The sequence below is a fragment of the Trachymyrmex cornetzi genome, unplaced genomic scaffold (genome assembly GCF_001594075.2).
Source record: "Trachymyrmex cornetzi isolate Tcor2-1 unplaced genomic scaffold, Tcor1.1 scaffold322, whole genome shotgun sequence".
In the NCBI taxonomy this organism is placed as follows: domain Eukaryota; kingdom Metazoa; phylum Arthropoda; class Insecta; order Hymenoptera; family Formicidae; genus Trachymyrmex; species Trachymyrmex cornetzi.
The window spans coordinates 89632-110968 of record NW_017297919.1 but is presented as its reverse complement, the minus strand read 5'-3'; the positions used below and the strand labels follow the sequence as shown (position 1 = coordinate 110968).

General features: G+C 37.0%; 5 protein-coding genes across 10 annotated transcripts; 2 read left to right on the top strand and 3 right to left on the bottom strand.

Annotated features, from left to right (window-relative positions):
* Nucleotides 1-1242: 1242 nt before the first annotated feature.
* Nucleotides 1243-4288, bottom strand: atms (RNA polymerase II-associated factor 1-like protein antimeros). 3 transcript variants are annotated; one of them, XM_018510032.1, is made up of 9 exons: nucleotides 3935-4288; nucleotides 3735-3827; nucleotides 3334-3658; nucleotides 3114-3257; nucleotides 2940-3043; nucleotides 2534-2750; nucleotides 2200-2446; nucleotides 1966-2110; nucleotides 1243-1776 (listed from the first exon to the last, which is right to left on the bottom strand). In XM_018510032.1, the coding sequence occupies exons 1-9, from the start codon at nucleotides 4006-4008 to the stop codon at nucleotides 1620-1622; spliced, it is 1506 nt and encodes a 501-aa protein (XP_018365534.1). In that variant the 5' UTR covers nucleotides 4009-4288; the 3' UTR covers nucleotides 1243-1619. The 3 variants fall into 3 exon arrangements, with proteins under 3 accessions (XP_018365534.1, XP_018365535.1, XP_018365533.1); XM_018510033.1 differs by having other exon boundaries at nucleotides 1972-2110; XM_018510031.1 differs by having other exon boundaries at nucleotides 1243-2110; nucleotides 3935-4286.
* A 1960-nt stretch (nucleotides 4289-6248) lies between these two features.
* Patsas (palmitoyltransferase Patsas) lies at nucleotides 6249-9246 on the top strand. The gene is made up of 9 exons (XM_018510034.1): nucleotides 6249-6339; nucleotides 6763-7004; nucleotides 7101-7215; nucleotides 7383-7508; nucleotides 7603-8048; nucleotides 8174-8423; nucleotides 8516-8688; nucleotides 8777-8942; nucleotides 9020-9246. The coding sequence occupies exons 2-9, from the start codon at nucleotides 6835-6837 to the stop codon at nucleotides 9221-9223; spliced, it is 1650 nt and encodes a 549-aa protein (XP_018365536.1). The 5' UTR covers nucleotides 6249-6339; nucleotides 6763-6834; the 3' UTR covers nucleotides 9224-9246.
* Nucleotides 9247-9923: 677 nt separating this feature from the next.
* On the bottom strand, nucleotides 9924-13987 carry Ced-12 (engulfment and cell motility Ced-12). 3 transcript variants are annotated; one of them, XM_018510030.1, is made up of 8 exons: nucleotides 13257-13572; nucleotides 12652-12945; nucleotides 12133-12561; nucleotides 11330-11746; nucleotides 10805-11242; nucleotides 10397-10703; nucleotides 10151-10319; nucleotides 9924-10004 (listed from the first exon to the last, which is right to left on the bottom strand). In XM_018510030.1, exons 1-7 carry the CDS (start codon nucleotides 13386-13388, stop codon nucleotides 10156-10158), a joined length of 2181 nt encoding a protein of 726 aa, XP_018365532.1. In that variant the 5' UTR covers nucleotides 13389-13572; the 3' UTR covers nucleotides 9924-10004; nucleotides 10151-10155. The 3 variants fall into 3 exon arrangements, with proteins under 3 accessions (XP_018365532.1, XP_018365530.1, XP_018365529.1); XM_018510028.1 differs by lacking the exon at nucleotides 9924-10004 and adding an exon at nucleotides 13973-13987 and having other exon boundaries at nucleotides 10020-10319; nucleotides 13257-13535; XM_018510027.1 differs by lacking the exon at nucleotides 9924-10004 and having other exon boundaries at nucleotides 10020-10319.
* On the top strand, nucleotides 13836-17554 carry Ufl1 (UFM1 specific ligase 1). Its single transcript, XM_018510026.1, is given in 5 exon segments — nucleotides 13836-14240; nucleotides 14771-15348; nucleotides 15725-15871; nucleotides 15947-17307; nucleotides 17309-17554. Coding segments are annotated over 5 exon segments (2307 nt in total). The 5' UTR covers nucleotides 13836-14160; the 3' UTR covers nucleotides 17450-17554.
* A 103-nt stretch (nucleotides 17555-17657) lies between these two features.
* Nucleotides 17658-19707, bottom strand: LOC108762838 (transmembrane protein 170A). Of its 2 annotated transcripts, XR_001940197.1 has the most exons (4): nucleotides 19299-19707; nucleotides 18549-18654; nucleotides 18192-18488; nucleotides 17658-17980 (listed from the first exon to the last, which is right to left on the bottom strand). XR_001940197.1 is itself a non-coding variant. In XM_018510035.1 (3 exons), exons 1-3 carry the CDS (start codon nucleotides 19396-19398, stop codon nucleotides 18293-18295), a joined length of 402 nt encoding a protein of 133 aa, XP_018365537.1. In that variant the 5' UTR covers nucleotides 19399-19707; the 3' UTR covers nucleotides 17658-18292. The 2 variants fall into 2 exon arrangements, 1 of the variants encoding a protein (XP_018365537.1); XM_018510035.1 differs by having other exon boundaries at nucleotides 17658-18488.
* Between the last annotated feature and the right edge of the window lie 1630 nt (nucleotides 19708-21337).

Here is a 21337-nt window from a genome sequence, read left to right as displayed (position 1 = left end):
TATATATATATATATATTATACATATGCATACATATATATTATATATATATATATGCATCAATATAATTTACTAAATAAAATGTATGTAAAAGACAGAACAGTGCAATTAAAATAATAATCTTTATTTGTATTCATATATGTAAATAATATGGTATGTTTCTCGTTTATGAAGAAATTATTTGTACAAAATTAAAATAACTAATATATTTGTTTTATTGTTATTTTTTCTTTCAGGAGAAAATATTTTGTGCAAGGCACGTAAGAAACTTGTTACGGGCCTGAGATCGATAATTCTGATCGTTTCTGTGATCCAGCAAGGCACATTTTATGACAGCGCCGCTGTCGCAATATCGAGGAACTAAAATAGTGCTCCACGTCAGTTTTATTCGTAGCATACGAACGAAATTTTTGGCGACTCTTTCCTCTTATACTAAAGCTCCCAGCTCATTTGTACAGGCATAGTATTGTTCTTCGAGGTTTTCTGTAGGCTGCTAGCTACTTATTTTAAACAGGTAAAATCTGAAACTCTTATATGCAGCACATATTGTGACGTGTCGACTACAGAAGCCGATAACAAAACTGTAAGTTTTAAATTTTCTTTCATTTTTCGTATTAAATTGTAGCTGGCAGCCTGTGTTGTTATCGATACTTTAATTGTGGAGAAGGACTTTTCAATCCATAAACACAATTAAGAGAAAAGAGTCTTCAAAAATTAAATGGTAAAACAGGACACTCCAGCATCCCCTTAATCATCGCATTTCCACACTCGAGGAAAAAACAAGATTTATAACGCTTCTTTCTGTATCTTTTTTCATTTGACATCTTGTGTTGTAAATTCGAACAGTACGGCTGAGAGCAGTTTTAAGTTTAAACACGACGTAAATAGCAAATATGATATAGCGGATGCGGCGATGGGACTGGTTAGCTACCGATGGCTAATAATGACGTCATACGACATTTTCGCGCGAAAATGTCCGATTCAAACGCGACAATTTTTATTTCGTTATTAAAATACTAAATATGGATGACATAATTTTTTATATATTTTTTTAAAAACACATGGCATAAATTATTTAAAATAAAAAAAAATACTGTTGAACCCCATTGGACACGGCCATAATTGGTTTACATTCAAATTAAAATGAACGCATATCGACGGAAGGTAATGGAAATAAAAATTATAAAACAGATTTATAGATAATATTGCACTAGAACATTCTTCGGACAATTTAAGTCTTATTTTTTCTTATTTCGTTTTCCGATCAAAGTATATCGCGAAATTAACTATCATATAATTACTACATCTGTTCCGAAACACGATGGATATTTTTTTTATGTCTGTGGATTATCATAGCAACTACCTCAGTGCATAAAATATATATGTATATGGCTAATATAAATTTATTTCTTTGATCGTACCACTGAACACCCTGTAACGATTATTTATCATAATAATTATTAAAGAATTCCTTTTCATTCTTTCAGTATGCAATTATTCTGATATTCGGCAGGACTGCTATATTTAAAAATATCGATGGTATAAACGAACATTCGTTGAAATAATGATTCAAGTGGAAATGAACTAATTACATTAGTATTGTTGATCGTGCATTTAGATTCATTCGCTCTCGGAGCCACTTTCGCCGGTCGCGCTAGCGGAACCACTACCAGTCCCGGATCTCGATCTTGACGGCGACACAGACAATGAGGTCGACAAAGATCCCGATGGTGATTTCGCAGGTGATTTTGAGCGCGATCTCGACTTGGATCTAGATCTCGACTTTGATGTGTTTCTCGATTGAGGACTGCCAGATCGTGATCGTGATCGTGATTTACTGCGTGATTTAGATGGCGAACGTGAGTGAGAACGCGAGCGCGATCGAGACGGCGATCTAGATTTCGATGGTGAATGTGACTGCGACAGCGAACGCGAACGCGAACGCGATCGCGATCTCGACCTCGACTTTGATCTAGATCTAGATCTTGATCTCGATTTTGATTTCGATCTTGAGCCAGACTTGGAACGAGATCGCGATTTTCTACTGGACGCCTGCGAGGATGCTCTTGACGACGCACGCGTCGATCCTTCCTCGTTCTCTGCTTCGGAACCTGCAAACAAATTTTCTGATTATCGGAAAAATTTTCAGAGTGGTAATCTACCCTCTCCAATTATATCATAGTGAATAGAGTAAACGAACCTTTAACTACCATATCTGCCTTCTCTTGTTGAGTCTCCTCCTCCTCCTCCTCTTCCTCTTCCTCCTCCTCGTCCTCATCCTCCTCTCCCGGCGGCTCCAATTGTTTTTCTCGATATCTTTGCATTCTGAATTCATTGGCGTTTAGCGGTCGGTGACGCACTATCAAGCGCGTGTTGTTTGGCTGCTGTCCGACCTTCTGGCGCCGTTTACTTAGTCGCACACGTGTCTCCAATTCATTGTAGTAAACCTATGATACACAAATGGATTAATGTGACAAATCATAAAATTATAACACGTTATGTAATAGAGTGCAGTGCTCATATATTATATATACCCCGTCTTGTCTTATCACGAGGAAATAATTCTCCTCGTATCCTTTGGAAGCTTTGCTCTTGACGTTCCAATTGTATTCTCTAGCCATTTTGTACTCGTATTCTTCCTCATCGGCGTAATCGATACCAGCAGTAAAGTCCCGTCGGCGTTTCTCCAAAGTTTCTTCCAACGGCAAAAAGTAAGCTACAAATTGCTCACCACTCTCGTCCATCACACCTCTATAAAAAGCATTATGATTATCTTGCACAATCTAATAATATCTAAATTAATTGGATAGTAAGGCAAATAATAATTCTTTTCAGTACATATTTCCTTTTGAATTGCATAAAATTACTCTGTGTGTGTGTGTGTACGCGTGTGTGCGCGCGCGTGCATGTATGTGTGAGAGAGAATGAACAAAACTGTACCTTATCATGGCTTGTGACATTTCTTCTATCTGTGCTGGTACAGATCGACCAGTTGGTGCAGGATCAGAATCAAATATAACTTGCGCACATGGATATTTCCACAACTAAAAAATTGTAAAAATTGTAATTGTACGTATGTAACGACAATATTGTTGACAGACGTTGCAATAGTACCTTAAAGTCTGGATATACTGGCAATATTTCTATAGGTACTACGTTTGGTTTACTGTAGTGTCTTTCAATTGGCTTTTTATTGTCTTCAAACGTCTTTTCTATAGCTTTTATTTGACTCTCACGGTCCATGTACAGCGTTTCCTCCTGATTAAAAATAATTGAATTCGAAAATACACAAATACACAAATACGCAACAAATTTTGCTGAATACACATCATACCTTGAAATTCTTCTTGATACTGTAACCAACTTTGGCTTCAACCTTGTCTGCTGTTTGTGGCTGGAATCTCGTGCTTTCCGTGGAAATATATTCTGTGCGTCTCAACCATGAAACACTTCTGGCATGATGCCGAGAACGTTTAGAATCTTGAGGTGTGAGAACATCTTCTTCCAATAGCTTTTCATCAGCTGGATCTAATTGAGCATTTGGATCCCCCGCATACGTATCCTTATTTATTAAATCAATTTCTACACCTAAATCATGTTCTGTCAATACTTCATATTTGTAATTACGCTCTAATGAGGTTGGATTATATTGAATAAACCTGTATTATAAACATGACAAATTATTACAAGATAAAAGGACGTAAGCGACAGTTTGACAGATCAAACATTACTCACCTGGTCGGTTCAAAGGGATAAGCTATAAATTTTGGGTCAAACGGTATATCCGGCAGTGTGTTGCAATATTTTACTCTGCATATGAGCTCAGATCTGAAAAAGCACAGATCAATAATATATGGCAACGCTACAGTTGTACTGCCTTGTGATAGTAATGATTCAGTCGCGAATACATTGTATTCACTGGTGTGCTTATTTACCGCTTCTCTGCTGGCCTGGCCACGCGTTTATCCCGGTCAGCTTGATTACTGTTGGTTTGAATGGTAGGTGCCATCTTTTTTTTATAGCGTCCTGAACAAATCTCTAGCAATCAATAACACTATTCAACACTGGTGACACAATTTAAATGCGACGGCCAAAAGCACCGAGTGCTATATAACCACATCGTATATTACGCAATTGATTACAGCTGATTACAACCAATTACAACTAGGGAATAAGGGCAAATAAGGGTTAGGTGGAACTACGAGTACAGTATGCTTAGCTGAAGGGGTTAGAAACAGTTAAGAAAAGAGTGCTGTGAAGGAAACTGGGAACTGGGAAGGGATGGGCCGGATAGGAAGGAATCATTGTTATTTGCTGCGCGACAACGTGACGACATCTTTAAGGGGATGCTGGAGTCATCTGTATTACCGATAAATTATTCCAAATTCGATAGTACGTGGCGACATCTTTCATTCATTTCTTATACTTTTGATAATCAAACTTGGATGATAACATTAAAATTACAATTTTAAATATAAAACGAGTATTATTATAAAGTTTTGAACATATATATATATATATATATACATGTTTAAGAAACTAATAAATCATGTAATTAGTACTGTGTTATCAGTTTCTAATTTTTATTTAATCACTTAAATTTTGACAATCACATAAACTTCAGTAAGAGCCGACCATCTTTTAATTATTAGTATCTTATCGGTGTTGGTGATAAGAGTCATAACATCAGAAAGTCGCGCGTTGATTGGCCAGCCACGTTTCAAAAATTCCCGCCCTCTATTTGCATGTCCTATTGAACAATTCCGATCGGAATCTATTACGATTATGATTAATTTCTAAAATAAAAGATAAGAAATTAATCAATCATAATCGATTATTCTTCTGCCATGTGATTGGTTAATATCTTTAATGATTTAAGATTGGTTAATGTCTCTAATGATTTATTTTTTATGTCTTTAATTCATAATGCAAATACTGTGATGAGATTATATATATATATATATATATATATATATATTTTTTTATTCACAAAATAAATAACCCTCCCCCCCCCCCCCCCCAATACAATATTCGATATATACCTTTTTCATGCACTTGGCGTATATATTTTCTTTCCTAAAGAGGTTTTTTAAGGGTTCCACTGCTTTTCGTAAATTTTTTAAAACAACATCGTCGACGCCCAGCGTCGTCTGAATTAAAACTTGATATACATTGGCTACGTTCGGAAATGTCGCTCGGATGTCTCCGATGCCTCGGATTCATCATCTATCCTTGTTTAACATTAAATGTAAAACAAGGACAGATGATGAATCCGAGGCATCGGAGGCATCCGAGCGACGTTCCCGAACGCAGCCATTGAAAGGCACTCTCGACACACATACGCACGCACGCACGCACGCACGCATGATAAATACAATTTTAATTCTGACTACATTAAAAATTATAATATAGATAATGTTATATAACTTGTAATAAAATATAAATTATGTATGTACAAAATATTATAATAAGAAGAACAATATAAGATATCAGGTTTGAAAATGATTTATGACACGTGTATGTACAAAAGTTTTCTGTGAATAATTTAAATTTAAGAGAATTTCAATTAAGTAATCTAAGAATGAAAAATTTATAAAATAATAATTCGATCTAAAGGTCTGCTTGTGCAGGATTGAGAAATTCAAAATTCTTAAATTTTGTTTCTATATATGTAGTATAAAGTATAAATATATTATAATTACAGTTCACAAAAATGAAGTGAATTAATTAAGATTTACGAATGAATCCGAAGCTGATGTCGAATCGTAGATGAAAGTCAAAGTGAAATTAATATAAGTAATATACATACGGCTGTAGGAATTTAATGAGAGCTTTTTAATTATAAATAAAAACGTTGGGAATTATAATTCTTCACCAAACTTGTTTTAATTAATTGTTTCTATCCTTGTTTTTATTATCAAGCTTTCTTGGCCATTTGTCGCAACAAGTATTAATTGATATCCTTGACAAGTCAAGACGTCCCAATTTCTCGCACGTTACTCGCACGCAAGCGTCGCGTCGCCGCGTTATTGATTCGAATGCGCAAAACAGTAGGTACAGGTCGAGACATTCTCAGAAATTTCTACGTATTCTCGTCCTAGAACTCGAAGGACTCAGCCGAGTCCAGCCGAGTCCGACGTACTGGGCGTTTCAACCGTTTCAGGTCTGGAGGAAAAGCTGCGGTGTCATCAAGTGAGGCCTGGAAGACATGGTTGGGCCCAATGTTTCCTTGTGACTAACCGTCCCGGAGGGTGCAGGAACGATCGGCACACAAAGCGCATCCTTCAGAACGCCTTCCGAACACGAACGTACAAATACAGAACTCGCGACGCTGTGCAAGGTAAAAGACGAATTGAAAACAAGGATATATCAAATTGGTAAACGCGAATTAATGAAAAACTATATGTACTCTATTCAGCTTGCGATATTATTGCAAGCGCAGTGCACAACTTAAGTATCACAACTAATTATTAATTTTATATAGTTGTTCTAATTTTCAGCTATATAGCTCCGACACTGCAATTAAAAGTGGCATCGGTGTTATTATATTTCGCATTCAATAAGATGTATAATTAATGTAACGCATTTGATGATGTTACATAACAGTGTTACATTTTTGAGTGTGAAATTGATGTTACGTACGTTACTCGTTGGTATCAAGTAGGCTATAAACTGGGCTAACTGGGCTAACTAGGCAGGCAGCAGTACTTGGATTGGAATTAGTTGTTTCTTCTTGCATCGATAATACGCATCCTACTTACAGGTGTATCCTGTGAGCCCTGTGGCAGGGCCTGGCGCGGCACGATCCGTATGGGAACTAAGTCCAGATCCCGACATGGTCGGGCATCTACCGAACAATCCGATATCTGGTCATCAGAATCACGGTTCCGGCAAAGACACGCGACAGAGGAATCGTCCTGACGACAATATCTATGCGGACGAAGCTACCACTGGCCAAAGCCCCACCGATGAGACCAAACAGATCTTTGAATTGCTCAGAGCCAGGTGAGAGATCTTGGAAAGAGAACAGAATTTGCACTGAAATCACGATCAGGAAGAGTAATGTGCGGGAAGAATGCAAAGGGTTCGTTCGTATTGTAGTGAAATCGAAGCAGTCGAGGAGCTGGTTGAGAGAAACGGGCTGAATGTACTTAGCGCGAGGGACGAATGGGGATATACACCTGCCCATTGGGCTGCTTTGGATGGCAACGTTGAAGTTAGTTTCCAGCAGATACAGACTTTTATTAATTTTGATTTTTAAAAAACCTAAATTATTACCTTATTTCTTAAATATACCTTATTTCTTAAAATGATTATTAGTAAAATTAAAATTCTTGCACTAAAAGATACAACTGTAAACAACTTACAACCTGTTTTCAACAGGTAATGAGATATTTGATAGAACGGAGCGGACCCGTCGATCTACCATGCCTTGGCACCCAAGGACCCAGGCCGATACATTGGGCCTGTCGGAAAGGCCATAGTGCGATAGTACAATTATTATTGAAGGTATAAAGGTATTCTTATCTATAGTCTCAAAGAATTTCGAATCTTCTAAATATCTTGATAATTCGCCGTGCACTTTTTCCCTTCAAAAACACAGGCGGGAGTTGCGGTTAATGCGGCCGACTTTAAAGGCCTGACGCCTCTGATGACCGCCTGCATGTTTGGTAAATTCGCGACGGCCGCCTTCTTGCTAGGATCCAGCGCGCAGGGACATTTGACCGACATAAATGGTGACACCGCGTTACATTGGGCTGCATACAAAGGACACGCTGAGCTCATTAAGCTATTGATATACAGCGGAGTGGATCTGCAAAAACCTGACTACTTCGGTTCGACACCGCTCCATTTGGCCTGCCTGTCCGGCAACGTCAGTTGCGTCCGGATCCTCTGTGAAAAGAGTAAAATTGAGCTTGAACCGCGTGACAAAAATGGCAAGACGCCGTTGCAGCTGGCTAAGAGTCATCGCCACTCGGAGATCGTGCGCATTCTGCAGGCAGAACAGAAACGTCGTGCCAGATGGATACCGCCCATTAATGAGCTATGGTATTCGTCGGGTGTGCTCATGGCGGCTCACCCCTTTTCTTTTCTAGTAAAGTATAAAGAAATGACTGAATTTCTTGTTATATCCATCTGATAAAATGTGAAAAATCCGCGCGTTTGCTTTCAAGGGCGCTACTGTTTGGCGGAGCGGGCAACAGCAAGGGACCGTTATTGTTGTTCATGATATCCGTCCTGCTATGGGGATACCCGATGTACCTGTTGAAGTGCATTCCGTTAACGTGGAATCTCTTGCGAGGCAGTCATTATTGCTTCATTTACTGGAACATTCTCATGTGGATCTCGTGGATCGTTGCTAACAGAAGAGACCCCGGTTACGTGCCGCAAAACAGTGACACCTACTACAGGGCGATAAAACAGGTTCATCATACGCACACGGCACAATAATAAAACTGTAAATTACAATTGTTAACTATTATATTGTTATGTTCTGTGTTGTTATTTTTCCGTAGATTCCGTACTTCGATAAATGGAAGAAACGGAATGTCTTACTATCGCGATTATGTCACAGCTGCAGGTGTTTCAGACCCCTCCGGGCTAAACACTGCAGAATTTGCAACAGATGTGTTACATATTTCGATCATCACTGTCCATTTATATACAATTGCGTTGGCCTACGCAACAGGTATGATCGATACAAATTAATACATTATTGCGTACGTAGCTGCTTCATTAATTAAATTCTCTTGTCATTCTCTTCCGTTTGTTTTTAGAATGTGGTTCTTCCTATTCGTTATGTGCGTGGCGATAAATTGCTCTTTCACGTTATATTTCGCCTGTTATTGCATCGCAATTGAGGGAATACAGCTCTTGTATGTTCTCGGTGTACTGGAGGCTCTCGTCTTTTGCGGGCTCGGGTGGATTCTAACGTGCACCTCGGTAGACATACGACATATTCACATTATTGCTACATTTCTTTCGATCTAATTTTCTATCATTATTTCTCTTTACAATAGGTCTTACATGCATGTATGAATTTGACAACCAACGAAATGTTCAATTATAAGAGGTATTCGTATTTGAGGGACAAGAAGGGCAAATACTTGAATCCTTTCAGTCGAGGACCCGTGCTCAATTTCATTGAATTTTTCCTCTGTCCGCCGGATCATCAAACCAACGATCTTCAGCATTATCATATTCTTTCGGAAGATGTTATGTAAGATTCACGGGACATGTGAACCTTATTATGTACTCGAATTATATTATACCTGATATTTCGTACACTCTCTCGCACAGAAAAGCGTCAAGCGCGATCTATGTATACAATGGTATACATTATTTTTTCAAGTTACGTGTACATTTGCACATAAAGATTATCATCACTTATGAAAAATTGTCAAATATCTCTATTTCTATTCTATACTTTACATCGCGCTACATTTGGCTGCCAGGGCACAAACTTGCAAAGATGTAGTCAAGAATTTTCTATAAGTTAATGTTTCAATAAATACCTTGTAAAATTAAGTTTCACAATTTATTAAATATATTCGTCGTTTATTAAATGTATTGTACTACTTTACTCGCACATAGAGATATCGGTATAAAATATTAATAGCACAATAGAGATAAAAAATCTTACTGTATAAAGTATATTACGATCAGTAAAGTATATTATCAGATATGCTTTACAACAGATCTGGGATTTAGTTATCCCTTACTTCACTAACCCGCGTGCTTAGGATTCAAGCTAAAAATCGGCCGAAATGTGCAACTAAATCCCAGCTCTGCTTTATAAGTTGATTAAATTATTATTTTAAAAATCGTCAACGTAATTACGGTGATGTCTGACTTGTATCATTGTATGCGATTCTCGTCTCTAGATAAATAATTTCTTATAAAATACATATAAAAACTGCATACATAGAATTTTTAAGTGTCTCTTTGGTAAAACATACTGCTATTTTTTTATATCATTAAACTGCGCCATAACAAATTACGATTCTAGAAAGAAAAATGTCAATATATCGTAACAATATATGCAAAAGATGAGAAAAAATATAAAAATCGATATTTATGGACAAAGATCAATGACTTGTAAAAAATTAATGTAAACTATATCTATAGTCATAGACAAGGACGACACTCACAATTTTTACTTCAACTCATAGCAAAAATCATAATTTGGCGGTGGTTCGGGAATCGCGGGTGGATCTTGCGGAATATCGATCCCTTCGGCATCTAAAAGTCTTAACTTGATGTCCATGGATAATAAAGTTTCCAAATCATTTTCAGCTTCTTTGCTAGTCATTCTATTTCCTGAAGGAAAGAAAGGAAAGTAAGTAAAATACTCGTGCGTATTGCTTATAAATGTAAAAAGAAGATTTCCGACGTACCGAGTAAAGCACTAATGCCGTCAGTCCAATAGTCGAAAACCTGTTCATCGGGAGCAACGAAATCGAGACTAGACACTTCAACAGAGTCCAAGGCTAAGGAAAACGCCAACTGATGAGTAGTTTTCCGCCTTTGTAAGTCTTTCATATGCGGACAATCCCTGCCGGTTAATAATCCTCGAATTTCGACTACTGCTAGTTTCGTAGGAAGTTCGTCGATCGTTGGCACCGATTTCTCGTCGCAATCTCCATAATGAAAAACTTTATGATTTGGCGATAAGCGGACGTACCAAAATTTATCTTTAATTCGCTAAAAATATTGAGATTCTCATTAGTCTTACAATTAGCTGTACGTATATCATATTCCAAAGAGAGAGATATATATATATATATATATATATATATACACACTTGTCCTCTGGCACTGTATTTCATGAATCTGGTACCCTGCACCAAAAATCCTAATCGCTGCTGCTGAATTAGCTCCAAGATTTCAGGAGTAATCTGTTCTCGAAGTTCAACAATTGGCCTCGCGTGACTTTCCCATTCCTCCCTATTTGTCCTTTCCTGTTGCCAAAGGTTAGTGATTGTCGAATAGGGCAACTGTTGTAACTTGTTTTTAAACTTATCCAGTCCTGTAGGCTTGTATTGAAGCGCTCTAGTAATCTGCTCGCGTACAACGGAGAAGACTTTGACAAAATCTTCCGTAGTTGCTCTCATTTCCTTCCACGTTTTATTCAACAATACAATACAGACACAGTAAAATTCTTCAAATGGATGATCGTGTGTAAAGAACATTGGATGATAAGACTGACCCTGTTCGCTGGGTGCTTCGCCAATGCGTAATATCTAATTAAAATAATATTCGTCCAATTTAAATATCATGTGCGTTATTAGACACGCATAATTTGAGTTTTTGAAATTGATGTATCTCACCTCGCAAAGCAATTTAACAAGTTCTACACTTGTTCTGCCAAAGGGACACTCATGCTCGTCCGCTCTGCACGAATTTTCGAGAACAACCTTGGTATAAGCTTCAGTATGATTACGCGCAAAGTACACCATACAGTCCAACGCAAGCATCCCCGGTGGAGTCTCGGTAAAATCAAGAGCAGGATTGATGTCGTACTTGAAGCCTAATTTCTTGTAATCTTTGGCGAAAAGTCCCTGTTTGCGAGCAGCTACATCTCCACTATTCGCACCTTCTGTATCAAAAGCGATCCTTCGAAGTTCCTTAATTTTATCATGTGCGTCTTGATCCTGTGGATCCATCTTGGCCATCATTCGTTGTTCCAAAAGACTTAGCATTAGCGTCTGCAGTACATAGAGTTGATGCGCCATTTCCGCTCCGACCTATATTATAAAAGTAGGATATTTTTAGCAGAAGAGATAAAAATATGTTCATTGGTTAGAAATAAACTATTCACAGATGCACCAATGAAAACGTTTGTTTTCGCTTAATATTTGACGTATAGAACAAGTATGTATACTTTTTTTTTGGTAACGTACATAAAGTTTTAAAGTAATTGTTTGTTTCCGCAATCAAATACATTACGTATCTATTAACCGTCTTAGTCGAAACTAGTAAGGTTGTTTCAATTCTATTTATTTAATTATTCTTTAATTATAAAGAAGATATCAAGTATGTATATATATATATATATATACACAAATATGTATATATATATATATACATAAGGTACATATGTAAGGCATATATGTACAACATGTATTTATACCTGTCCAGTGGATTGTATGACATTTGTCAAGAACACATTCCTGACTTGTTTAGATTGTAATGTAGCAGAAACTGCTCGCCTCTTGTGTAGATCAGCCTTGAGAAACAGCGCGTTTATTAAAGCTATCGCATTTTGTTGAATTTGTGGATTCATGCATTGCAAATGCATTACAAGATTGGGAAAAGTAACTTCTTTTTCCACTTGTCCATATTTGCCTGTTGAATTGAGAACAATATTTTCTAAAATACTTAGAGAAGCTTCCACTATACTAGTGTCCTGTGTTACTGATTGGTTATTCACGTAGCTAGCCACTTTATTGATAAAGGGCGTTTCCAATATATCCCATGATACAATTCCATGATCCATCAATTCCACAAACGATTGAAGGGAATATGCAAGGGTGTTTCCTTTATACTTTCCACCTTCCACCTGATACAAAGTAATTATATATAACAAGTGTATAAACGATTAAGAAAAGTATAAAATATACCTGTATTTTATTATACAAAATTTTAATACCTGCGAAATAATTAATGCTAATCCTTTCTTGTTTATAAATTCCAACGCAAAGGTCATGTCTATACTGAGTGTACTCAGTTTCTGCAAAGCTGTCACTTTCTCTTCTGCCGTACCATTATTAAGCTTGGTCAAAATATCACTCGCTGTTTTCGAGGGTGAAAACTCCAATCTAAGAATACTGCCATTCTTTACCTCATTTCTATTCTTCTCCGTAATGTAATTTTGATTGTTACTTTCCGAAAATTGTAAAGAGTATGATTCAGCATCAGATAAACCCCATCCATTGCACAATTCCTAAAATTAAAACAAAATATTAATTATTAATATAAAATATTATTGCATTCCGTTATTTTTTCTAATCTTTTTATACAGGATATATATAGATACATATATGAAATATAACAATACAACTGGAGAGAGATAATTTCTCGCGCTCCTGATCCTCCCTCGTTTCAGAGACAAAAATTTAAGAATTGGAGTAATATACATATTATAGATGCACACTGTGCACAACTTGTACACAAATCACGATTACAGGTATGTCACGATGAGATTATAGTTAGTAGTACATAATATAGTTAATAAAATCGAGAGATTACACGTACCTGAATAATTCCAGCCAAAGGTTGCTTTTGATTGAACTCGATGAGCTGCGGTACCTGATCCGTCATCTGAACGGCGATTTTCACGATATTCGAATCCTTTTGAACCGGCATTTTGATTGCTTGCGTGTACATAAAAGAAGCGAAAACGAGATCCGTACGGCGAGATGCGCGATTACGGTGTTCCGTACACGCTGCTCCAGTTTGTTTACAATCCGTTGGCGAGCTTTGACGTTTCCGCTGTCATTCGACTAGTCTGACAGCGATCCAACGATCACGTGACTGCAATGTTAGAGCAGGCGAGCCCGCTTCCGCCCGTCACCGGAAACGATGCTGGGCTGTGTATATTGCGCGCGCGCACGCGCGCGTGTGTGTGCGTGCGTGACACGCACGACATGACTGTCACAAATTAAATCCAATTCAATTTTTGCGTCCACTAGATTATTATTCTAAAATTAAATAAATTGATGAATTGCGCGAGAATTCAAATTTTCTAATAAAACAATTTTAGGATATAGTGTCGTATGTTTTCATTTAAAATATGTTTTCTTTGGAGATTTTGACTTTGATTATAAAAAGATTTCTATGTTAACTCTCGCTTAATCTCTAATTGACGCTTTTTCTTGTCTATTTCCTATATACACGTATGTATGTACATATGTATGCCTCAATATTATTAACAAAAACAAAAATGACAAGAAAGTGTACCGAGCAGTTACCGAGGATAGATCTAACAGATCCCGCCGCGCGCAGTGATACATGGCAATACTGGCAATAGCAATAGTGGCAATACATGGTATTTGACAGCTGTAACGTTTATCGGAGCGTGCCAGCACGAAAGCATCGCGTTTCTCCGCCGCGGTTTAAATGTGAGTTAATTTAAAGCGGCACGAGAAACGATTGAAAAATGTCTAGCGTGGACTGGGAAGAAGTCAAGCGATTGGCAGCTGATTTTCAGAAGGCACAGCTCAGTTCGACCTTGCAAAAGTGAGTGACGCTCTTTACTCCGCAATCTAGTTAACCTAATCTTACTTTCTTGATAAAGCGACTATGAATAATGTGATACTTGAAATCTGCGAATAAATTTTATTTGAATCATAAACGTTATATTCTTGTTATCTGACTTGTATACTAAATATTTTGTACGTATTTTTTCATTACAGTAGTTTGTAAGAGCTCCTCTAGGCAAGTTTAAACATATGGTATTAATAGTAATATGTTGATGTAAATTGATTTCTGTTAAAATATTATGAAAGAGATGTAGTTTCAAGATTAATTTTGTTATATTTTATCTATTAAAGATACAGTTGTTTTTATAATTTTTATAATTATTAATGGTTTTAAAAAAAAGAGAATTAATTTTTTGTACATCATGTTTCATATTATTTTTTTTCTCTCTGTAGATATTAAAATTAAAAGGCATTAGGAAAGAAATGAAATTAATTTTATTATAATGTCAATGAGACATTATTTTCCACCTTCTGCACTGATCTAATATAATTAAATGTATATTGTAGACTCTCTGAGCGAAATTGTATAGAGATTATAACAACATTGGTAGAAAACAAGCTTCTGGACATAATATTTACCAATGATGGCAAAGAATATGTTACACCTCAGCATCTTGGGAAGGAAATCAAAGACGAGCTATATATTCACGGTGGAAAAATTAGTTTAGTCGACTTGGCGCAAATTCTTAATGTTAATCTGTCGCAAATAACTAAAACAGTAACAGAGATCGAGAAGCACAATAAAGGGCTGAAAGTGATATTGGGACAGCTTATAGATAAGAGTTATATTAGTAAAATTGCGGAAGAGATAAACGATAAACTTGTACAACACGGCTGTATTAATGTGGCAGAGTTAACGCTCACTTACAATCTACCATCTGATTTTTTACTATCAGTCGTCGAAAAGGAACTCGGAAAGATAATACATGCTAAACAAGACTCCCAAGATCCCAAAATTTTTTATACCGAAAGCTTTATTGCTAGAAATAAAGCAAAAGTTAAAGGCGCCCTGTCAGCCATCACAAAGCCTACACCATTATCCGCAATACTCGGGCAATGTGGTGTACCAGAAAGAATATTTTTCTGTAAGTACAAAAATAGTGACGTGAAAGAGCAATCAGTTTTTAATGTATACATACTTAAGTTACTACTATTTTCTTTCTATATTATTAAATTCCATTCAACAATATCAGAATATTATATTTCACAAAGAATTTTTTTAATATAGCCTGATAATAGCTATTATTTTGTCAAATATAAAAAGGTAAATTATACTATTTGTCAAATAGTATAATTTACCTTTTTATCTACAGATCTATTACTTAGTGTCACATTAATTTCTTTATATACATATACCCTGGTAGCAAGCTGACGTCAATATGACGTCAAAAAGACGTCATTTAACGTCAAAATGACGTAGTTTGCTACCTGGGATATACACGTGTACTATATGTATTGCAGCAATTCTGGAAAGTTTGCAAGAAGTAAAACAAGTACCAGGAGTTGTAACTGGGAAACAGAGTGGAAATAGCATTTACATACCTACTATATACTCTAAGAGTCAAAACGAGTGGGTTGAAAATTTTTACAAGCAAAATGGATATTTAGGTAAAATATGTGATTTACAGGAATTTCCAAAATATTTTTGTGCCTCACGTGATTCAATCTATTTTTATCTTATAGAATATGACGCCCTTACAAGACTCGGAATATCAGACCCGTCAGGTTTTGTAAAACGCCATTTTCCAAATGAGAACATGGTCTTTTTAAAGTCAGTGGCTGTAGGAACAGTAGTAACCGATCAAGTCGATGCCAATATCGAAGAGGTCATTGCGACCGGATCCTTCATTGACTTATATCCCCTTTTACCATCTGTATTTAGCGACGAAGATGCTGAACTTGTCATCAAATTAGCTACGAAGAAAATAAGGGTCAATGTACATATATTTGCAAAGACAGTTATTGTTTCTGAGGCATTTTTACAAACTTTAACCAAATCCCTTGAAACAGTAACGGAACAAAAGACTCGCGACATAGTAGCTAGCGGAAGATGGATCCAATCTATCGCTGAAAATAAATTAAAACCCAAATCTGCGGATTTAATCCTTGAGAGCAAAGTGAATAAAAAGGAAGAACGAAGGAAAAAGGCAACTATTGGTAAAGCAGGCGGCGGTAGTCAAGGCAGAGAAACCAAGACCAAGTCTACAAAGAAAAAATATCTTCAAGGAAAGATGCAGGAAAATGATTCTGACCAAGACGAGACGAGGCAGACAACGGTCGGAAGAGGTGAGATTATCGTGATAACCGTGGAAGAAGTGAAAACGGAAGTTATGAAAGATGAGAACATAGCCGTTATCGAAGAAATGGTAGACGAATTAGCGTGCTATTTGCAACCAAAATTGAACAAGTTTGCGTTAACATTGGCAGAACAATTGGCGCAATCCAACAAGACTACTAATTTAAGCGAGATTGGCAAACGTCTGAACATTCTAATAACAAACATTCGAATTTTCGACAAGGGTATTAAACATTTGGACAAAGCGGATCAAGCTCCGCTGACCAAATACTTGCTTAAATCTCTAGGTATTGATTTTGTAACAAGTATATTCAAATTGGCTGCTCAACAAAATATGCTGCAAGTAGCGGAAAATCTCACTACAGAGACAAGGCAAAGACTGTTGCTTGAATTACCTGCAGATGTTAAAGAGCCATTAACCGTTATACATAAAACCGTAATGGGAGATTCAGTGGAAGATTTTTTGAACAATGCTGATAGAGCGATGGCAGCTTGTTGTTTAGTTTTAAAGAAGTACGATAAAAAAAAGGAGCGACCACAGATACATGCTCATAGAGAAGCTCTGTTGGAGGAGCTGAATGCTACGCAAGATCCTGCATTGACATTGCACCTAGTTACAAGCGTGCTTTTCACCGCTGTTACGCAAAACGCCTTACATATGTCTGGCAGACATGTAACAACCGTTCTCGCTTTCCTTCAACAGCAACTGGAACCCAATGCAATGTTACTTAAAAAGTACTTTTTTCTTTTCAGATTTAGTACTTAATTTGCTAAGTGCTTCTAATGAAAACGCAAAAATGGAAGCCTTTAGGTCTTTGGAGGAAGGATTGGTGGATATCAAAAATATTGCAAACAATTTCAAGCAACATATAAAAATGGACAGGTCTTGAGAGGGATTATACAAACGGATGTATAATACAAATGATGTAATATAGTCTAGAACCATATTATTTGTTATATAATGCCGATTAATATTGTACTTTATAATAAAGCTGAAAGGATATGTTAACAATTAAAAAAATCAGACTGACTTTATTGATATATATACGTGTATATATATATATATATATATATACATATATATAATATATATATATACATACAATAATTAGGATGCTTTCTGCGATATTCGATAAATATATATTTGCTTGTTATTACGAATCCTCCCAATTGGGTAATCTTCCATTTGGATATCTTCCATTTAGAGCGCATTCGGGAAGACACTATTTATCATTCTGTGTGTTTTGATGATACAAGTCAACATAAGTATGGTTGTCCTTGTTACTAATTAATAAATGTTGAGAAAGATAAAATATATCAATTTGTATTAGCATGAATGGAAAGCATCCTTTATCTTTATCTAGCGTTTATTAGACATGAAACAAGAATCAACTGATTCGAATAGCGCTAAAAGCATCTTCCTGAAAACATATTTTTACTGACACACAAGTTGACACAAACATCATTCTATCTTTCTTGCTATTTCATGAGTAATAAAGACAGAACAATTATTGTGTCAAATAGAAAGTATTCCTTATCTTCTTGATAATATTATAATCTTTTCCACTTTTACAGTCAGTTTACTACTAAACGCATCAATACAACTATAGATGCTCACAATGATGGACTTACCTATATATGTACATACGTATAATTTAAAAGAAACACTTGACTGCTGCTCTTATGTACACGTAAATACATCACAAGTGCAGTAATAAGTTTGTAATAACAGGTTACAAAGTCGCCAATATTCGCGTGAATCCGACGCATACCGGTACCACAGTCTGTCCAATACCCCAAAACAATGCATATAAAGGTGGCATTTGATAGCCAGACGCTCTATACACAAAGGCAACTGCTGCTGAACTGACGACACCCGATGTCAGTGGCAATATTACACCCATTATTATGATAAGCAATGGGAAAAATCTGTGGATATATGTAACATTGTGAATTGACTGTTTCACAGATGGACTATAATTTACATACTTGCCGTATTTGTGCTGTCGCAAAGTAGCAAAACAAATTGCACCAGCAATCGTATGTACAAATATCGAGGAAAACAGGGCCCAGAGAAATATTTGATACCACATCTCTGAAAAATAGACATTGAGATTGATTGAACCAAAAAAGAACTTAAGTAGGATGATTTTGATATCATACTGAATACTTGAACCTAAGTCAATCGGCGAGTCTTTTGGTTACAAATGGAATGATTAATTCTTTATTATTTGACAGAGAGAAAGACAGATCAAGGACTATGAGCTATACATAATTAGAATTTTGTCACAGATGAGTCTATCAATTGAATTAATTGTGCTAATTAAGGATGCTTTCCAATACTTGACGACACAAGTATTGTATTGCCTTTGTACTGCCGTTTTCCGTTTAGGAGACACACAGTCGACGGAAACACCTTTTGACGATATATTTATTAAATAATAGATAGAACGATGTTTGTGCTGATTTGTGTCACTAAATAAAAAGCATCTACAGTGAATCATTCCTTTACATTACCCTTCTTATTTAATGTTAAATAAAAATGAAATTATTACTGTGTGTGTGTGTGTGTGTGTGTGTGTGTGTGTGTGTGCGCGCGCGCGCGTGTGTGTGTGTGTGTGCGCGTTATATTTTGTCTTTTGCTGAAAAGCATCAATAGAGGAGTCTGATCCAAGTCGTTTATAAAATATAATTGTGAACAATCATAGATCATGTACGCGTATTCGAGAGATTGTTTACCTGCAAACGATGTTAAAGGCATGTAGAATACATTGCCAGAATTCATGTTTCGCAACGTCATTTGCGGTCGCGGTAAATTGATATCCGTTTGTGTATCCATTTGGGCAATGAGAAAGAAAGTGATAAACTTGTACAATCGTCCCTCCTCACGAATCCTTCGTTAATTATTAGCTTTTTTCTGCATCAGTTTTGTTGGCAGTCGTCTTAGCAAAGAGGTTACATCGGAGCATCGTTAGGATATTACTCCAGAATTATCAACAGCTAGTAGGATTACTTCAGTTGCGATAATGAGAGAAAAAGAACGGTGGCAGCGATAATCACGCAAATAAACGTTCATTTTCGAAATACAAGAAAGCTATAAAATTCAAACGTCAATGAGGAAACTGCCATTACTGTCAATAAAGCTGGAAACAACAACAGTCAGAGACAACAATGGCGGAGTTGGTACTTTTCTAGCACACAGAAAGATTCAGTACCAACAGAGAGAAACCTGAGAGAGCAGAGGACATGACGGCCTAAGGCTGGAGTCCCATGAAGCGTATTTGCCGCGTATCGCGTAACCGCGTAACCAATCAATAATCAGTAAAACGCGAAATCACAATAGCGGATCGCTTCTGATTGGTTACGCGGTTACGCGATACGCGGTAAATACACCTCATGGGACTCCAGCCTAAGGGTGCCGTTCTATGGCACAGATTTTCCGCGTAACGCGTATCGCGTAACCAATCAGAAGCGATCCGCTATTGTGATTTCGCGTTTTACTGATTATTGATTGGTTACGCGGTTACGCGATACGCGGCAAATACGCTTCATGGGACTTCACCCTAAGGGCCATTCCACACAACTTGCAGAGCCGCATAACTATATGCATAAAGAAAATTATCCAATCATATTTCTGTCATACAGACAAACGTAAACTACGATTGGATGATTTTCTTTATGCATATGTTTATGCGACTCTGCAAGTTGTGTGGAATGGCCCTTAAGTCCGGATCTACAAAAGGTGTTTTAAGCCTTATGCTGGATTCACATTGCATCCGATTTACGTCGTACGACGCTCTGCAACCAATCAGAAAACAGGATTCCGATTGATTTTGCTTCGTATCATCGGAATTCTGTTTTCTGATTGGTTGAAGAGTGTCGTACGACGCAAATTGGATGCAGTGTGAATCCAGCATTAAGCCGTAAGAAATGGGCGAATCACAGTCGCTTATTCTTCTCGGATTCGACTGTAATTGGTCAGTTTCTTACGGCATAAGGCATAAAACACCTATTGTAGATACGGACTTAGTCCGGATTCGCCCATTTCTTATGGCTTAAGGCTTAAAACCCTATTGTAGATCCGGGGTAACTCCGGATCTACAATAGAGTTTTAAGCCTTAAGCCATTTGAAATGGACGAATCACAGTAGATTATTCCCCTCGGATTCGATTGTAATTGGTCAATTTCTTACGGCTTAGGTCTTAAAACACCTATTGTAGATCCGGGGTAAAGAACTTCACAAATGAAATGCATAACACAGCATAAGCATAACATAAGGCCGCTAAACCAATGAACATCTTATATAAATCAATATGATGACATTATGCTAGATGCTCATTGGTCCAACAGTCTTAGGGGACCGTCATATGCGGTATAACTTGCGTAAGCGTAATTTGCGCCGACCAATCATATCATTTCACTTGAACATCAGTTTCTGTTTAGTCACTTTATGCTTTTTACGCTATTTTGTTGTTACGCCGAAACAGGATAGAACCACCATGCGTCGAATCTAATTTCTGGCTCATTTTAGCTTCTTCTGTCTGAAAAAATGCACAAGGGTTTCGATTTTGCAACAGTACAATTATAGAAGTTGCGCCCTTTTGCATCGAGTGAAAAGTCGAAACTCATGTGGAACGTACGGATTGATCCCGATTGACCACGTCTCGATTGGACACCACCAATCACAGCAACCGGTGCTTAGGAGCTTTGTAGTCTGAAGCGCTGTGAATGGCTCGTGTTCAATTGAGCCGTGTCCAACTGGGTGCCACCCCTAAGAG